Here is a 19,979-nt window from a genome sequence, read left to right on the forward strand (position 1 = left end):
GCATTAAGTGGCAAAATGGAACTCCATTCTAGTGTAACCCCTCATCTGAAACTCATGAGTTATGATCTTAACTCAATTAACTATATCAAATCAGCCAGAACAGTTTCACATTTTCAGTTTAATTTGTTGTCCATTAGTAATGTTACTTTTAATCTCTGTGGAAAAGAACTTTGTGAACTTTGCAGAACTTCCTATATTATGTTCTTACAAGTGTCTTCATTTAAAATAGCCTTTTTATTTCTTGCTGTCTGCAATTACAAATCTAATTAATTCTATTTCTGTATCCCACCACTCTAGTCAAAGTAATAAAGGTATGGTAATGGAAAATGCTGAGCTTTCCATTGAACTTTTTCAGGGAGATCCTGGGGCTAACAATAATGTTACTGGTCCCAAGGGTGAAAAGGGAAACCTAGCACCACAGGTAAGCAAGTTGGTCTATTTTGTGGAGAGAGGATTTGCGTAATTGCTAATTGCCGTTGGCTGTCCAGTGACCAAGGAGGTTTTTGTTTGCTTGTATTTTGCCTTTACTGTTTCTGTGTCTACAGCACAGAAAGCTTTAGGAAGTGCTTGAAACAGTAAAAAAAAAAAAAAAAAAAAAAAAAAAAGGTTACAAACACAATGGAAATATTTTCATAATAGCGAGCTAAGGGAAAATATGGATTTAGTATAAATACATTATTCTACCACCGACTTGCATCAGCAACCTGAGAGGCTTCTAGTAATGGGTTGAAAGGATACTGTTAAAAACCATGCTGGGAAAAATGCACAGGGTATCAACAGGCTATGCTAATTTTGTTATGAAACTGCTATTGCCTCAGGGTCGTGGGTAGGTAAACTCCATTTTGATCTGGAAATCGAATATAAGAGCTGGAATATATACTTGCATAGTGATGTTTGAGTTTTTAACAGGTGTTTTAGCAAAACTGCAATGAAAGAAGCATAGCAGAAAAGCATGACTTCATTACCATTACAGGTTGTTTGGAAAGAATTAGCAAAGCTGATAACTAGTTGAACAGTAGCATAAAAATGATGGTGAATGAAAGCTTAAGAGGATGGCAAACATGTGAGAAAAATCCTCTGATTTAGAAGTCTGTTTCTCTCTGAAAAAGTAGGATTGTATGCATACATGTATGTCTATGTAGAGTGTGCTGAAAGCACTACAAAAGCTCTGAGGGTTACTTTTTGAAGAATGATTGGGTTTTGGCGACTCTTTGGAAGCAAATCTCATCTGTAGTAGTCCAACTGAAAGGCTGAAGTCAACAAAAATGTTTTCACAGAAGCCTTGAATTAGTAGTGGCTGTTAGTAATTGGAAATCCAAAGCTGACATGATCTGTTGGGTTTAAAATTTTTGAATATAAATAATTTGTAAAAAGCAAGAATAAACATTAGTATGACACAACTGATTGCAATGAAAATACTTAGAAGAAACAAAGAAGGAATGTATAAAGAAGAATATGCATGTACAAAGAAAAAGAAAGAGTGTTTAAAGAGCTTGGTCATCACTTTGTTTTGCAGGGAGACCCAGGCCCACATGGACTCCAAGGAGAGCAGGGTGATGCTGGCCTAGATGTAAGAATAGCAGTCCATATGGGATAGAAATAACTGAAAAAAAGATACAGTGGGGTTCCTCCTGAGAAAACCCATTTTTTTATTCTTTACATTATCCCACCCTTCAAGTACCTGCAAGGAGGAAGAACAAAAATCTTCTAAAGTTGTCATAGTGAAACATATTTGGCTTAAATTTGGCTTAGTAGTTTATATAAATTGCAATATGTTTTCTTTTCTTTAAAATCAGGAATTTGCATTCCTCTTAATTTCATGTCTGATTCATATGAAGTCACAAGACTTAATTTCTTTTTCAATGAGCCTTAACTGCTTCACAATTCCACCCTAGATTAACCTATCTCTTCTTTCTCTCCATGACTAGAAGTTTTCTGTGTCTGTTCAAGCATATAAATAAGCTCACTGGCAGCTGAGCTGCTCTTTTGGAGTTCACTGGAGACTGGAAATTGTGAAGGCCCTTCTTCTAGTCTGTCAGAATGGTGCCTAATGCCAAAGTCTGGCATGATCATTCCTCAGTCAGGCTGCAAAAACATCCTAAGGGCCTCCAGTGACGTGAGGTTTAGCAGTAACATTCACTGGAGCTACTCAGCAGTGTGCAACAGGAAGTGGTGCAAGCCTCTGGGCTCAGAGGCAGAGAATAGGGCTTTTTTTCCTCTTTATTTTAGCCGAAGGGCTGACTGGGAAGATATTTTCCAGAATTTTGTTGAAATATCTTCTCTGCACTCTTGAAGGATCTAAAATATCTCTCTCTCTCTTTTTTTTTTTTTTTTTTTTTAAAGACTAATTTGTGTAAGAATTTCTGTCCCAAATCCACTTTTTTCTCTTTTTTTAAACCTTAAATCTTTCTGTGGGAATAATCTCTGCTTTCTTTAAGCTGTATTTGGTTTTATTGTATGTCTAATGTGTTTGATGATAAACTGCAATATGTTTCACATATTGCTCAGTATTCTGAATATAATCTCTCATGCCACTCCTTCCTAGGGTGCAGCAGGTCGAAGAGGCCCTCCAGGTATAAAGGTGAGTGGCTGACACTGCTGCTACCTATTTATATGCAGCTACATGTCCAGCCTGAGTGTTTGCTCCTCTAAAGGGAAAAATTTCATTGTGAGCCAAGACACAAGTGTTTAACAATCAGAAGTCTACTTCAAGCCAAGGCAGCCTTTGAATCTCAAGTGGATGTAGTAGAGACCCTCCTGACTTGAAGGATTTAGAATTGGAAGGGAGTTTTCACCGAAATAAAAGGATGGTTACTTTTACTATTAGGGCAAATACGGGAACAGAGCTAGAGAAAAGACTGTCACTAAAGATGACAGGAATGAGTAGTCAGGCTGCAAAGTCTGACAGTTTATTCCTCTGCTGTGTGCACACAGATATGCGTGATCCACATGTGCAACACAGATAAAATTAGGACAAGTTCTACATGATGCTTTGCTCAAAAGAAACAGTGTTATCTGCAGCTCCAACAATTGGTCAAACATATAACATAAGCAAGATTTTGGAAATAATTTCCCAAGTTAATATCTAAAAGAATATAGGATGTACAGAATAAGTCAAACCTATTGCATTCTCACTGATCATTGCAGGATGATCCTCTGGTAGAAAAATCTCTCATGTTACTGAGAGATGACAAAATTTCTCTCATTGTTAAGTGGTAGCCCTGGTTTTGCTAGACTTATATCCCATAGAGTCACAATGAAAGAAAACTTTCCTGAGATGTACTTAGTAAAGACATCACTGCAATTCCCTTAAATGATGATTCAGATTACGATCTTGGAAAACTCGTTTGTCCCAGGGTATGAATTACAAAATACAGTTATCAAAGTAAATCTAACACCAGCTATATTCAAGGGTGGGTTAGTGCAAATAAAAATTAAATTCTGGGTATTCTGAAGTATAGGTTGCATGATCATTCTAGAAAACCTTGCTTCAGCACAAATGGTTCACATTTGACCCAGTCTCTCTGCCTAGTTGCTAACACAGATAAGGAAGATGTATATGCCATGATACAACATTTCACCCTTTATCTTAGTGCATATAAACCCAAGGAAGCATTATACTTTTGTGTACAACACTGTCAGTACCAACCGGGTAGAATATATCTTGAAATCCTGCTGTGTGTTGGAGTCTGGGGAATGGGTAGAGTTCTAAATAAAAGTGCCAACCAGCATTTTGAGTAGGCCAAAAAGAACCATAGTGATGCAATATAGAACATAGATTTCAATGAAGGAAAAAGACTGTCTTTTATGACAGTAATATTTATTTAGCAGCACAGTGTTTGATTTGTCTCTGATTTCTGGGCTTCCTGTCCCTCTCCTGCTGAGAGGTTTTGCTATACCTTTATTACTTTTTTCCTCTGTGTGGCAGCTAGGTAACACAGATTTTTTACATTTAGAATGATTCAAATTAATATTTTCCTGGGCAATGTCAATCAGAAGTGAGAGTCTTGCAAGTTCCCTAAACTATAGTCTGGTCACTTTCCAGGTTTTTGCAATACACATGTATATGCCATGTGCCAAAACCCCTGTTACCACCTGGTTTCTGAAAGCCCCAGTTTGGATTTCACTTTGAGAATCCAAAATTTTCGTTGAGGCATTGCAGATAGGAATATACTGGAAGATTTTGGTACTGTCTGCCAGCAGAGAGAAAGCACAAAGCTTTGGCTATAGCCAGGATCAGCATAAGTTGAAAGAATATGAGCATTTTGCAGTTGTTTGGTATTTCTATCTCAGGAATTCTTTGTAGGGTTTATGAAGACATTTTAGATTAAAATATTGAAGAATATTCATCAAGTCTGCCTTTTAATTATTCCAATCCTTGCTTGATCACTCAGAAATCCATTTCTTAGGTAATTATTAAACTTTGTGCCTTTTTTTTTTTTTCCTTTTCCCTGTTGGATTGCAGCTGATATCTCATGAATGTTTACATTATTCTGTCAGGTCCTAACAAAAAAATCTAATCCAGATAAGCTATGATGCTTACAGGATCATAACTGAAGTCAGTGGAAATAGGTCGGCAGTTGTACTAATGGGCACAGGAACTCTTATGTAGCTAGAAAATAAGAATGTTCAACTTGTTTAATAAATTCACAGAGTACAGAGTTAGTTGAACCTTTGCAGCTAATTGAACCTTAGTTGAGACAACCCTCTTCATCTCCATGGAAGCCCCCTCTGCCAGTGATGAGGCCACCCTTTTGTAAAATGGCAGGGAAGAGAAATGGCTGAAACTCACAGCAACAGAGAACTTTCAAACTATTTTTATTCAAGTACCTGATGATCAGCTTTGACTTCTAAAACATATTAAAACAACATATCTCTGGGTCAGTAAGCATTGAAAGATAGGTGATCAGATGATGTAGATATCCTTCACTGAAAACATGTAAAAAGTGAATGAGAAAGAGAATTGCACACTTCTGTCTTCCACATCCACTAGAGAAGCAAGATGGAACAATAAACCCTACAACAGGACAGTGGCACTTATCCTTGGGTGAGACTGTGGTTGTTGTGTCCTTCCACTGAGATCTCTTGCACGGCAAGATGTTACAAAGCTGCCACAGGGCACAGGTCTATCAGCAGAAGTTATGAGAGCTTCAGTGTGAAGCTGGGCCAGGAACCAGATCTAGTTAGTCTGGATGTTTGTGGAGTCTTCAAGGGCCCTTCTGTGGACCATGGTGTCCTGCTTTGTAAGGAAATAGGATATGGCCAGTCCTTCTGGAGGAGGAAGGGTTTGTGCTGAAATGGGATAGAGAAGAATCCCTCATTCAGGTAGATAAAAGGCATTATTGGTGGTGATGTGCTCAGAGATGAATAATCAAATTAGAGACAGTGAGCCAGAATTCACCCACGTAACACATGAAGACTTGTTTTAGTTTAGCTGTTAATAAAAGGCACTGAAATAACACCCTCATCATCAAAGTCATTAAATTCCCTAGCAGTCAGCATGAAAACACTGCTGTTCACTATATAATAAAAAGGACTCCTCCAAGGACTTGCAGTTCCAATGGTCTGTGCCTTACTGTGATAAAAGGAGACTAATTTTTTCAAATACTTAAAACAACATAAAGAAGCACAGCTAGCCATTCTTAACAATCAGAAGTAGCCTGCAGGCAGAAAGAATATCAGAGTGGTATCAGAGAGGTGTTTGTCACAGACAGGAACAACATTGCAATCTGTGTGCTGGAAATAAAACAAAATAGTGAAGAGGGAAAGGAGATTAACTTAGAGAAGAAAAGGCAAGAGAGAGAGGAAAAGGCACGGGAGAAAAAAGGACAACCACTTTTCTGGGTTTTGATTCAAAGTAAATTTAAGTAGCTGAAAACTTTATATTGGTTTTAGATTTTAGTAGAGTGTGCCTAAGAAATGTACACATTTTTAATATACTCAAAATTTTTTTTGTGGAAATTTATTTCTATTTGATTTTTTTACCCCTGAAAATATCATATACTTGCTGATTTTACAGTGTTCTTACTCTGGCTATAAATTAATTCTTTTTTGCTTTGGCTTTTTTTTTCTGTTGTTATCTTTTGTTTCATTCATATGGTGCAGAATGAAAGTTCACCCTTTTAAATTCATTTTTCCTCAAAAGATTCTATCCAGAACCATCTGTCTCCCAAGATTCTTCAGACATATGTTCATGATTTCTCCAGTGAAAGGGGGTCTGCAAGGCCTGTAGTATCTTGATGCTAATTGTTGCCATTTTACTCAATCGAGAAGCCAGTGGGTATTTCTTATGGACACTAGCTAAACTGACTCATCTTCAGATGGCAGCTTTATGGAGATGGGAGCTGGAAATTTTTTTTCCATTATCAAGGAAGATTTGATTTGCCTCACTGAATAACCAGAGTAAAAGATGGGGCCTTAAAAGGCATCTAATTCTAGTGTGATTGTGGAGTCATGATTCCTCTTCAGAGCTATTACCTATAGATAAGGGGGAAGAGGATCTGCCCTTGTGGCCTGGCTTTATGATTCTGGTTTTCACAGTGGACAAGTGTAATGCACAAATATTGCTGAGACATGGTGAAAAATGTATTCATCAAAATAAAGCTGACCTCTTCTGCTGCAGCTTTTATGTTCATCACACCTCCCAAAAAACTAAAGAAAAGCTACTCTTCTGCTTTTTATTTGAGTTTTCTTCAACAGCAATTTGAAGCTGATTAAAAACTTGAGTGCATTAAAAAGCATTCTATGAACTGATAATCTGTATAGATATAAAATTATTATTTTTTTATGTACAAATGAGAGATACTGATTTGCCTGTGTTCATTGTTGTTTTCTTGGGTTTTGTTCTGGCAGGGTGAGCAAGGAGATCTGGGAGAAACAGGTTACTCAGGAGAAATTGGTCTTCCAGGCCCACAGGTAAATAATAGAACTTCTGAGTTGTTTTTATGTTAGTTAGAGAGAAAATAAATTTTCTGCCTTGATGTTTTGTTTGTATTTTGGGAAGCTTTGTTAACTTCAGCTAATGAATATTATGAGTAAGACTCCTCCTTAGCAAATCTTTTCTGTAACTCTGAGGAATTAAATGTGATAAGTTACATGGATGCAACTTCTAGTGAAATTAAAAGAGGAACATGAGTAGCAAAAATAAGTAATTTAGCCAACATGCCTCCAATTTACATTATATTATCAAGCAGATATCCATAAAATGAATTATTTAGAATTTGCTAGCAATAAATACATAAAATCTATTGAATTGACAAAACCAACGAGAAAAACTGTGTTTAAAAAAGTTGCTAGGTGGAATAATTTTGAAAAGTATATTGTGGTAGACTTCTTACAGTAGCTTCTAGTTTAAAGATGCTCTTAGATACTCTGAAGATACTTTCAACTTTACATTTTAGGATGCACACAACATGCCTAGTTTATACTAGGCTGCATATGGCTCCCTTGGTATCTTAGACACCTCAGTGGGTCTCTAAATCAGGCTGGCAGGCAGTGACCATCTCAGGTGCCTCACACAGGCAAATCCTTATAACAAAACAGCCAAAAGTTTCACCTGTAAAATAAGGCTTGTGAAACTGGTGCTGGGATTCTGGTCATTGCAGAAACATGATTGTCATTGAAAGGCTGTTAACATTGAACTGACTTTTTGTTTCAATGATTTCTCTACATCAGGGTCCCAGAGGACCACAAGGAATCAGAGGACCTCCCGGACCACAAGGCATGCCAGGCCCTCTGGTTAGCTTCAAATAATATATTACAGCTGAACCCATTGGGGCTTTTCATTCTCAGTGTTGATGTTCTTATAAAAAAAGCTTTAAAAAGTAGTAAGAGGGCTTTTTGGTGTAATACTTCAGAAAACTGATTTGCAGTCTTGTGTGATAACAGCCTTGAAAATAAATTTAGGTGAGTGAATAGCAAGTGCTAGGGTGTGATGATGTTGTAACTGTTGAGTTGCTGAACTGTCTGCTGAACTTCTCACTTTTGTGATGCTGTTGATTTTGGGGATTCTTGTTCTGGAATTACACCACTGTAATTCAGGACTGAAATATCCTTTGCTGTCAGCCTTGGTCATATGTTTCATACGCTGACATAACCAATTATATCTGTACATTAATATTTTTGTGCACATATGCATGTATTCACTAGGTATCTATGTAGATAGAAAGTAACATTTATGTCATATTGATAACATTTTGAGAATTTTATGGCAGTTGTACAGATGACAGGAAATAAGTAGACTGATAGCTTGACCAGTAACTCTTACTTGTAGTCCTCAACAACCCAATATACTGATTCTGCAGTAATTTCAAGTGGCAATGAATCCTTGAATGCAGTGAGCCTTTGATTTTTTCATTGTGCACCTTTTAACTGATACTACTTATCACAGGGTAGTCTGGGGATGCCTGGTTCACCTGGCTCTGTTGGAAAGTTAGGTGCAAGAGGAGCAAAGGTAAAGATTTTCAATGTATCTAATTACAGCAATCTAACAGTGTCATTCATTCAAGACTGACCAAAGAAGCATAGACTAACAGAATTAGTTCCATGCAGTGAAACATGTGCAGAATGTTAATTTTTAAGATATTTTTAGCATGCATCACAAGTCAAGTGATGTGTTTAGAGTAATCTTGCATATATTAGAACTATACTGAGAAGTTTTTAGTGTTGCCATGACCACTGTTGTAATTGCTTTTGTGGTGATGGTTCTGAATGGGACCTGGCTTCTGGAGTAACGGAAGCAAAATGGAGCAGAAATAAGACAGCACTGACCCTTGAGATTGTTTTATGATTCCCAAAGTCTGTCCAATCAGTTGAAAATATTCACCAGTGAATTATAGAATATCATTTTGGAAGGGATCCACTGGGATCAAGTCCAACTCCCTGCTTCTTACAGGACTACACAAAACCAAACCTTAAAGAGCATCATTCAGATGCTGCTTGAAGTCTGACAGGCTTTGTGCCAGGACCACTTTTCTGCAGAGCCTGTTCCAGTGACCAACACTGGATCAGTGACTTCCCCCTTACGTGAATAACTTTTTCCTAACATCCAATCTGACCTTCTCAATTCAAAGAAGCATAGTGGCTTATTTTAACCTTGTTTTTCTAAGGATTCCAAACCTGTCCAAGGATCCTTGACTGTTATGATATCTATTTTGGACAAATGCACATGTTGAGAAGAACTGAATAAACATGAAGTCAGACAGAAAGGCTAATACTAACAGGTTGTTCACATTAGAGTTCACTTCCAATAATGTTATCCTTACTTGCCTTTCATTTATGTATGTTGATATGTGAGATTTAATTTAATAAAAATAACTCAGTTTAGGTTCTGTTGTATCTTTGAATCTAAAAAGCACAAATAATACCAGCCAGATAAGCCCTTTCATCTCTTTGAAGGGTGGTAACTTTTAGTGACAGAGAGGTATCAGAAGGTCAAATTCTGGCATGAAAAGAATCACTGTGTGAAAACATATATGAAAAACTGTATGAAAACTGTGTGAAAACAGTAACAAAAATTGGGAAGATGTATGGGAATTTCCATCATACATTCCATTTTGTCAGTCTGGTTTTGTGCTGTTTAATATTAGGGTCTTTGTTAGAAGAATGCTCAGTTAGAAAGTGAAAACAAAAATGGAACTGAAGAAAAGAAATCCTGCAAAAGGGCTAAGAGCGCAGTGTAGACAGCCTGCCTGACTCAGAAATATCATTTGCTATCAACAGGTGCTTCAGGCTGCTGGATTTCAAGAATATGTCCTTCTACCATTAATATAATTTTTTCCAAACTCCACTTCCCCCCCCCCCCCTTGTAATTCTTTATCATAATAGGAGTTTTATTGAAAAACACCTTTGGGGTTTAGCTGTATGGATGCTCAGCATATTCTGATTTGCTAAGTCCTTTCCTGTTCTACCACCAGGAACATTCCATGGTCTGTAATGGAATGCTTTTGCCCAGCATCAAGTAGTCTATAAAATGTATAGGCACACTTAAGTTTAACAGACAGGTTTGCATTTCAGAAAGAATTCTTCTGAATGAGGCAAACTAATGGCTTTTGTGTTTGAATTATAACAGGGTGAACCTGGTAACCCTGGAGAGAAGGGCTTAGCTGGACCACCAGGACAGAGGGGCATTCCTGTGAGTATTTCTGCCCTGATTCAGGATGCCTGTATTTTGTACTTATCCATCTGAATCAGTAATGTTCATTCCCTTCTATTTTCTTCATTTGATACAATTAAAATTATTTTACATTTGGTTCTCAGTGTCTTTATGGACACCAGATTTCTTGTGGACTAGAGGGAATAGCTTTCCCCTCAAATCCTCTAGAAGAGAGAAAGTATAATAAAGATAGGGCACACAGTGGAAAGGAACTATGACCTCTATCCTTGTTTTCCCTCTACAGTTTTTTGCCATTGTTTGCTAGTGGTTTTAGATTGTGTTTTGATAGCTTGTCCTACTTCATCAGTTTTAACAGCTTGGCCACATCATTGTAATTGGACATTTTTGTTCCAAAATAAATTGGATATAAACCTAGTCCTCTATTAAAAGTTAACTCACAGTATATTTAACCCTCACAGGGCATGGATGGCAGAGATGCCTATGGTCCTGAAGGAAGCAAAGGAGCAAAGGTATGTGCTTCAAGTCAGAGAGTCTCTAAGTCTCCATTCTACTGTGTTATCAAACATGACCATTCACATTTGATTAAAAAGAAATGTAAGAATGCAAAGTGCATTTCTAAGGTTCAGTGAGAGGCTCAGGCTTGCCACAATCCATGTGAAGCATTCTTGTATAGGATATTCTTTTGAGGACCACTCACTCTTACTCTTTCCCTGATTTGTGTATATATATGTGGAGGATTGTGCTTGCAGTACACAGTGCTTTCTTCCCTCTTCAGGCTGCCTGACTAAACATCATTATTGTCAAGTATTGGTGGACCAGCCACCATGGGCTGTTATAATTTTTTCTTGTTTCAGAGGAGGGATTCCCTAACTACCAAGGTGGGGGTGATACTCTCCAAAGATCCTCACTGTTTTCGTGTGAAATATTTTTCCTTGTGCTCCTATGGTCAGCAGTAGGATCTGAAGATTAACCTCTGGATTGCTAAGAAATTCTTATCATTCCCTTCACAGTGCTGAAAAAGGAAAGTAATGAAATGTCTTGTTCTCTAAAATTGTACAAGAATTCAGCTAAAATAAAAAGTATACAGAAAGTATGAGGTCAAAGCCATGGCACCAGTGGATCAGTCCATGACCAAAGTGGTCAGGATGTTGGAAAGAGCTGCAGTTCTCCTTTCAAAGAGTTTGTGCAGTAATACAACACCAGTTCTTTCTTGTTGCTTGTGAAACAGGAAAGGTCAGTGAATCTCACTGTAGGCCTATCTGTTTCACTTTCCCTTTCTGTGGGAGAACCAGAGTGCTGCAGAAAGCTGCAGAAAAGATATGAAAGGCTTTCTAGGAGTCTTTCCAATAGATAAACTTCTTTTTCTTAAATGACTTTTTGGTAAAATAGCTCTTGATGCTTCTTATTTTCCGATCTCTTCTCTTGCCTTCTTAGCTCTAACGATTTTCTTTGATGGCAGGTTTCAGAGGTTGCACATATGTTATATGCAAGAGGACAAGGACACATATAAATAGTGTGAATTCTGATGTTTAGGAAAGATAAAATTCACTTCTGATTGGTTTTTGTGAGAGTTCCTGTATTTTTTTTGGTGAGAGTTTCTGTATTTCTCATGGGTGAACAAAGAACACACTAGAAACGGAAGTAACAGAAAACAGTTGATGACTTGACTTCTAGTAAGCCAAGAAAATATTTTGGTATCATTGTTTACTCTGGGTGGTAAAAAATTTTGAAACTACATTCAAACACTGAGTAATGAATCTGAATTCACATGCTACATAGGAATTCCTCTGCATGTTATTAGTGGGCATGAATAAATTTTGATAAAACATTTATTTGAGAAATGGAATATTCTTGAAAATTTAGAAACTGATGGAAATTCTTAAAATGCTCTTCCTTTAGATGAGCAAGGTATTAATCTAAAATGGTGTCATTTGAGACCAGAGTAGCAGCCACTATTGTGCTGATGAGTTGTAAAGCTGAGAATAATTTTGAAATTGTTTTTGGTTTAAAGACATCAAACTATAAGCAGATCATGAAGTTCTAAGTTCTTATGAAGTCTTTGTCCTTTATTTTCATAGGGAGAATCTGGATTCATAGGATATCCTGGTCCAGAGGTATGACTAAATGGGCATGTTTGCTTTCTTTTTTGTCTTGTTTTACATTCTTCTTATTTGGAAGAGCTTACCTTTGTTCCTGTCTGAATTTCATTTATTTTCAGGGAGAAGAAGGAGATCAAGGCCTTCCGGGGGATGAAGGACCCAAGGGAATTAGGGGTAGAAGGGTAAGAATGATAAATCTGCTAACTCTGTGAGAGTTCTAAAAGTAAAACCCTTACCCCCAAAGTGTTTCTTATCAAAAGTTTTAAAATTGTTTGCCAGTCTGATCTATTATAGCCATAATCTGGACAAGAAGTCTTCAGAAAGTACAGGTCTAAATTTTCAGAAGTGTTAGTTGCTAATAATTCTTAGGAGTGGTAGACTATCTTTAGGAAAATGCAGGGTCCAGCTCAAAGTGTCATTACAGAGTTTTTTTCCCTGATGAAATTTGGTACCAGTGCATGCAATTATAAAGAATAAAACTTGTATTTCTATTTTTAGGGTAATTCTGGCACACCAGGTTCCCTGGGAGATCCAGGTGACCGAGGGCCACCAGGACCTTTGGTAATAGTTTTTTTCTAATAAAATTTTTATTTTTAAAAAATCACCCTTAGATTGCTCTTTAAATTACTATTAGATTAATGGAATATCTAATAGTGTTTCACATAGTAAACTATGCTTAATCAGCCTGACAGTTGCACAGAGTTATGTCTTGCCTGTGGATGTGTGTGCACAGAAGCACCTGCTGCTGGAAATGGAACCGCAACAATACAATGCTGGCCAGAGTTTCTTCCACAGTATTTGGTATTGTCTTTAAGCTGCATGCATATCTAATTAAAAGAACAGAGAATACTGAAGTATAGAACTGAATAGATCTGCTGAAAGCCAATGCATTTTAAAATATTTAATTAATTAATTTAGAAATTTATTTATTATTAAAAATCAAACTTGCATTTATTATTAAAATCAAACTTGCAGTTACAGGCACTTTTTTAAAGTTTAATTGATTATAGCCTGTTAATCCATGATACAAGTAGATTTCTTGATGTACTTTTCCAGTGTCTATGTTCTGCATTTTATACCACAAAATGTTTTATTCTCTATCTAAGCAGGTGAAAGGATTGTGGATTTCAACAAGATTTTACACTAACTCTTTAGGTAGTTAGGAAAATCCCTCTATGTGTCTATCTTTATCCTGTGGCAATTCTGAAAATCAGCTCCATAGTAACAAGAAACAATCCCTACTGTTAATGATTTTTATATTAAGAAAGAGTAAACTTTCTTAAGCTTACTCTTTCAGTTTAAATGTGGAACATTATTGGTAACATTACCAGTATAAAATGGACCACAGGATGTGAGCAACTTAGAAAACATTTTTTTCTCTTCTCAATACACTGTGTTGGTTAATGAATGTACCTGTCCCAATTTACTCTATGATGCTGGGCACAAGAGTGGTTAAGAGTGCCAGCTGGAGTACATTGCCCTCTCTGCTGCTTGGCCACTCACAAAATTTACAGATGGATCTTGTAAGTTGATGAGCCATGGCTGTAGGCCTTGCCAGTCTGTGGTCCAAGAAGTCTTCAGGAGTATTTTAAGTTCAAGATTTTCTCTTCAAATGAGAATAGAGCTTGGGATATATGGGCTCGGTGAGATTATTACTGTAGCAGTGCATCAGTAAAATGAGAAAGTGGGAGCCCTGTAAGAACTGGAACGGATAGAAATGCAGGAAGAGGTACAGGTAATGCAGGTAGAAATGCAGGTAGTAGGCAGGGCCAGGCAAAACAGGCTTATTTTACCCATCCTTGGTGATTTGATTATCCGTATATGTCAAGTCTGTACAGCACCGTCACCACCACTGAGCTGCTGTAAGTAGAATTCTTTAGGACCTGGGCAATTCACAATTAACTTTTACTGAACAATATCAAAGAAGAACATGGACCTGCTGGGAAACATAAGAAGAAAAAAGCATGGAATGGCACTGATGGTTCTAGCAGCAAGACAGCAGAGGAGGTGAGGAAGGTAGCTCAGGCAGGTGGAGGAATGGAAGGTTAATTAGAAGGGGAAAGAACAAATATGGAGACAGGGCTGTAATTTGGAAATGTAAGAAAGTATATAATTTTGGTAAACTGTAGTGTTATCATAGAGAGAGGGTGAGGAAAAGAAGTAGGATGTGGAGTTCAATTTTTTCTGCTGTATCTCACTGCAGCTCCCTGGGAGTAAGGGAAAATTCTCAGTAGTTTTCTTAGGCATCTGAAATGCACACATGATGCACACAATACTCAAGCTCCCTTGAAAATTAGTTATTTTCCCTGTATTTCATTTCTGTTATGAAGACTGAACAATATTTTTATTTTGACAAAAAGATGCTTGGAGTGCTGTCACTTTTCCACATTTCCCGAGGAGAGATTTGCAGAGTAAGCAAAGGTGCTGTGATGTGTGTGTGGTCTGCAGGATCTTTCAAGGTAGAACTGTGGGGATTGTACTGTGGAAGAGGAGAGGGAAAGCTTGTCACACACCAGATGTTGAAAAGTACATGAAGTGCAAATTACAGAACCAGAGCGCAGAAACTGCTGTTTATAAAGGAACCTAGTTCTGAATTATATTGTTCCTCAAGGGCAAGAGATATTGGACATTTAAAAACCATTAAGGAAAATGAGCTGAGAAATAAATCTGACAAGTAGCCTGCAACTCTGACCAGGTCCACAGAAATCTGTGCTGGGAACTGCTGTCTCCTGGCAAATTCATAAGTGATTGCTGGGAAACACTATTTGCCTGCATTTTCTTTGGGCTACAGAGTAATACACAGAAATACATTATCAGGATCTGATTTTTCTGATTTTTTTGGACCTGTGTTTAATTTGTTTCAGGGTGCCAAGGGACCAGTGGGCACCATTTTAATGGAAGTAAGTAATCGCCTTACACCTAACTGTACTGCACAGAATTATCTGGTTTAGTTTCCGTTGATAATCACTGACAGCAATGAGTACAATTAGCTGTTGTAAAATATTATCTTTTCCATGTGCTTGTCAGAGTGTGCAGTGGGTTCTTCTATTCTGCAAGCAACCAAGGAATGAGAAACATTTATGCATTTGGATTAATACCATGTACAAACTTCTGCAAACTCTTGGACAATTAATATTAATTTATCTGTTTCTTCACTCATATCAATTTACACATCAGCTCATGTCAGGATTACTTTTTTCCCTCTTGTAAAAGAAGGCATTTCTTCAGCAAGTTATTTTCACTGGGAATAGAAGTGCAGGATTTCTTCAGAATCCTAATCCCATGTAAAAGCAATACTTTTGAGTAAACACTTCATTAGTCCTTGCATGAATAACTACCTGCAGGCAGTGCTACTGCAGGTGTGTTCTGTGTCCAAAGGGCATCCTGTCCTCCTTCATAAATCTCTTCTTTCCTATGTGAGTCACTGTTGGATTGCCCATTGTTTATGGAAGTGCCATTGACTGGTGACATTTTAGATCAATTTATTACACCAAATAAATAATGGATGACACTCATTTATAAAGAATGGAATGATATTTTTAGTGCTTCAGAACATTATTAAGTGTCAACAGAGTGTGTCTAAAACAATGTGACTACTTTCTGCAGCAAGGAAAGAGGGTCCCTGTACTATCTGTTATAAAAAGGAACTGGACTGTGTGATTCTGGATTTACTGTAATGAAAGTTATTTTAGGAGCTGGGATACAGCCTTCAGCTCAAACCAACAGTAAGATTCCCAGTCTGAGGTGGTCTGGGATTTGCCATTAACTCCTTTTTTTTTTTTTTTTTTTTTTTTTTTTTTTTTTTTTTTTTTTTTTAATTTTTATTTTTATTTTGAACCTGCAGCCTTGTGAACTTGTGAATTTTACCCGAAAAAACTGCCGTAAGTAGGGAACACCTTCTTTTACCTCTGCTTTTACCTAGTCACTCTTCCTAAGTGGAACAGCCTTCATTGGAAACCTATAAACTGGTAGCGTGTATCTGGGTTCATTCTGACTGGTAGTTGTTAATTGTGAGGGGGTTTCAGGAGGTGTATGAAGCAGACAAGCTTTTTGCTCATTTTTCCTGTTTATTGCAAAATATTATAGCAAATATCTATTCCTTATTAAAGATTAAACTAATCTTTGGCATTGTGCCAACATACTGAGGAATTCTGTGAGAAAAGACAGTATTTGTATATCAGCTGTCCACCAGATTAGGTGTGTTCATTCTCAGATGTGTGCTCAGCAGAACTCAGGACAAGTTTTAAAATACTTATCCAGTAAAATTGCATGATTTCGAGTATTTGATTGTAAAAGAGGAATGTGGTCTTACACTGATAGACTCTGTCAGTTGCCTGAATTTTGAGCCAGGCTCTTCATTGAAAGCAAGTGAATATGTCACTATTTTAATGCATATGAGTCCAAAATAATTTAATGGCTCTCCCTCTCTTCCTTCCAGCATGCTCATCAGGTAAGCCCATCTGATCTCTTCACATCCATTCTTTGATAGACTTGAAGAAAAAACCTGACCATGTTTGAGTTGTGGAGAAGTTCTCACACAACTTTTCTGCTTCAATACACAGACACATGCCCAGCTTATCCAACCGAAGTGGTTTTTGCCTTGGATATGTCTGACGATGTTACACCAGCTGCATTTGAAAGAATGAGGAACATTGTTATGTTATTGCTGAAGACCATTAAGATCAGTGAAAGCAACTGCCCAACAGGCGCTCGAGTCTCTGTTGTTTCTTTCAATACCAACATGCACTACCTCATCCGATTCTCTGAATTCCAAAAAACCAACTTGCTGCTACAAGCAGTCCAGAGAATCCCACTAGAGAGATCCAGTGGAAAACGAAATATTGGGGCAGCCATGAGATTTGTTGCAAGAAATGTCTTCAAACGTGTTCGTCAGGGCATCCTCACAAGAAAAGTTGCTCTATTTTTTGCCAATGGTCCATCACAGGATGATGTTGCCATCAGCACAGCTGTACTTGAGTTGAGTGCCTTGGATATCACTCCAGTGGTAATTGCCTTCAGTGAAGTGCCAAATGTCAGACGTGCCTTCTCTGTAAGTAGACAGCCTATTGAAAACTGAGTCAGTCACCCCCTTGCTGAGTATCTGCTAGGATTTGAGTGAATCCTGTTCTCAAGTCTAAGTTCTACAGGAACTGTCCAGCCCCTTATTAGAAAGGGGTACATTAAAGGTTACTGTTTTAACAAAGAAACAGTGATTCACTTGACCATAGTGATCACCATCTGACCTTTTTCTGAACATGAATTATTAATCACTTGTGCTTTCAGGGCACATCAGAGAATTTTCATAATGTTGTCTTAATTTCACTTATTTACCTATGCCATTGTACTTCTGAAGTTGTGACATAGTAACTATTTAACTAACAAACTCTGGCCCTAGTTTCTAGAAAAATGAGTAGTAGGCCTCAAGCATGCTAGTTTTTTCAAAAGAAAATTAAATTATCAATGCCCCTTTTGATATCTTTATTGCTGTTTGTACAGGAGAAAATGATGACATTTTGTTTTATTATATGACTTCATCTAAAAGATAGTAAACAGTCCATTTTACAAGGTACAAAAGGAAAGCAAATCTATATTTATTTAGGGTTTCATAATATAGATTGCATGTTCTCTGTCTTTTCAATTTGTTTTAATATCATCTGTGCATGGTTTTACCTTTTTCAAAATAGAATTCTTTCCAGCTGCTGTTTCCTCAAAATTGTCTTTATAAAAGGAAATACGTTCACTTGTAGATCATAAAAAGTGCAAAATTTGGAGTCTTAGTTCTGATCTAGCAACATCTAAGTCAGTCCTTTATGATTTATACCATATTCTCATGCAGTCTCATATTTATTAGTTGATTAATGTATTTTTCTGGCTAAATGATAATTTAGCACAATGAAAAAATCTCTGCTGACGTAGTAGAAGGAAACATATGGTTTATTGCCTGGGTTGTTCCAAAAGATAAACAGGAAGAAGAATGAGTATTTTTTTTACTTAGCATGAGCAGAATACAACTCTAAATGCATGTGATGGCATCTAATGACTTCATATAAATCAGTCTTCAGAGTAGAAGAGTTTAGAAGAGCTGCTTAGCAAGGGGAAAGGCAAAAAATTCACTGCCCAGCACTCCTTTAAGTTTACAGTGGTGGCAAGGCAACCAACCTCACCACCACCCCCACGTAAATTCAACTTCCCTTTTCCTTTCAGATGGACTTTTGCCCTTGCAGTTGAGAGATAGTGTAATCTTTATGATCCTACAAGTCTGTAGCCACAGATACTCAATGGCTTTACTTCACTTTAAGAGCTTCAGTTTAGGGACCACACACAGTCATTGCCAATTCTAATTACTTTGAAGAGCTCTATCTGTAACATTCTTTACAGATGTTAGTCAGAAATTAATTGTGTGATGTGTAACACACAAAGCTGAAGTTTAATGCAAAGAAGTAATTATTTCTTTGCTTACCATTATAGCTTATTCACATATGTTCATTTCCTGTAATACTGTGATATTTTAGAGACATTGTTATTTATCTTAGTCTCAAGGAAATGCTTTTCCATTGGATCACATCTGGATGGTTGGCTGGTGGACAGTGAAGTTATAGAATGTTGGAGCATCTTCAGAGTTCCTCAAGCATTTCTGTAGTCAAATCTTCCACTGTGAAAGATTGTCCTTCTTCAGATGATCTCAGGAAACACATAGATTACTCTCATGATAAAACTTTCTAATGTTAGGATTGTCTCTCCCAAGAAATTGTCTTCACTCTTTGTCCCAGAAAAAGCTGAGAGATCCTACCCTTTTCTCTGTAGAAAAAATAGCACCCTATCAAGAAGAGAAAAAAGTGATTATCCTTCCCTGGCAGAAAAAAAAAAAATAGAGAAGGTCTTCATATATTTTGCCTGTCTTCTTAATGTTGCTTTTGTGTCTGCTTTAAAACACAGATTGATGACATGAGAAGATTTCAATTATTTGTTTGGAAAAGTCAACAAGATGAAAATTTGGAGGGCATCACATATTGTACACTTTGCTTTGGTAAGACATTTTAGAAATTGCATCGGTTGTATTGGTCTATTTGCCATTTCAATTACAAATTCTATTACTTTTTTATTGCAATGTGGTGGGGGGGAATTTTTAAGGTACACCTTAAACAGGTCTGTGCTTAAATATAAAAAAAAAATACTATTGAACAATGCACCAGTCAGAATCCTACTGCCACAAATGTTCTACAAGGAGTTTGCAGAGGTGTTTTAAGAAGAACTGTATGGTTGGTTGCATGGGGAAACTCAGCCCAGTTCTGTGGCCCATAGGGGTGTCTGAGTGTTCCTATTCCAGGACGGCTACAAGACAGTGCTGTGGCTGTTTCTTATCATCTCCAAGAGAAACCTCACTCCTCTACAGTGGAAATTTTACTCCTTCTTCTGTCTCTGACATTCCAGTTAGTTGAACCCTTCTGCAACTGGGCCTTCTTGCCCTCTGTGACAGATCATTTTGTGATTACAGAATACCACTGCTGAGCAGTTACAATTTTTATTTCCTCTTCGGTGGATAATAAGAATTAAAATCTCAGAATCACAAAAGCTGTTTAAGTAATTTCTGTCTCAGCCATGTGAAATGAATTACTGTGTTTAGCATTTCCTTTTTAACAGAAAAGCACTTAAAATAGCAATATGATTTTGGGAAACCAGGCTCATTAGCTGTAAATTCTATGGTATGAGAAGGGATGAAGCTACTAAATGATATGTCAAAACATTGAACAGTGATCTGAGATGAA

At 37.2% G+C, this 19,979-nt stretch overlaps 1 protein-coding gene across 1 annotated transcript; it reads left to right on the forward strand.

Moving 5' to 3' along the window:
• The first annotated feature begins 319 nt into the window (after nt 1-319).
• LOC136364890 (collagen alpha-4(VI) chain-like) lies at nt 320-19,304 on the forward strand. The gene is made up of 13 exons (XM_066325452.1): nt 320-421; nt 1,517-1,570; nt 2,546-2,581; nt 6,853-6,915; nt 10,070-10,132; nt 10,573-10,623; nt 12,193-12,228; nt 12,333-12,395; nt 12,712-12,774; nt 15,078-15,138; nt 16,652-16,663; nt 16,776-17,263; nt 19,150-19,304. Exons 1-13 carry the CDS (start codon nt 320-322, stop codon nt 19,252-19,254), a joined length of 1,197 nt encoding a protein of 398 aa, XP_066181549.1. The 3' UTR covers nt 19,255-19,304.
• The last annotated feature ends 675 nt before the right edge of the window (nt 19,305-19,979 follow it).

This window comes from Sylvia atricapilla, chromosome 1 (genome assembly GCF_009819655.1).
Source record: "Sylvia atricapilla isolate bSylAtr1 chromosome 1, bSylAtr1.pri, whole genome shotgun sequence".
NCBI classification, from domain to species: Eukaryota; Metazoa; Chordata; class Aves; order Passeriformes; family Sylviidae; genus Sylvia; species Sylvia atricapilla.

What these genes read in the sequence shown, in the direction of transcription:
- LOC136364890 (XM_066325452.1), top strand. Translation starts at nt 320, where the DNA reads ATGGAAAATGCTGAGCTTTCCATTGAACTTTTTCAGGGAGATCCTGGG. An exon ending in CAGGACAGAGGGGCATTCCT is followed by an intron (nt 10,133 to 10,572) that starts GTGAGTATTTCT and finishes TAACCCTCACAG; the next exon opens with GGCATGGATGGCAGAGATGC. An exon ending in ATGTCAGACGTGCCTTCTCT is followed by an intron (nt 17,264 to 19,149) that starts GTAAGTAGACAG and finishes TTTAAAACACAG; the next exon opens with ATTGATGACATGAGAAGATT.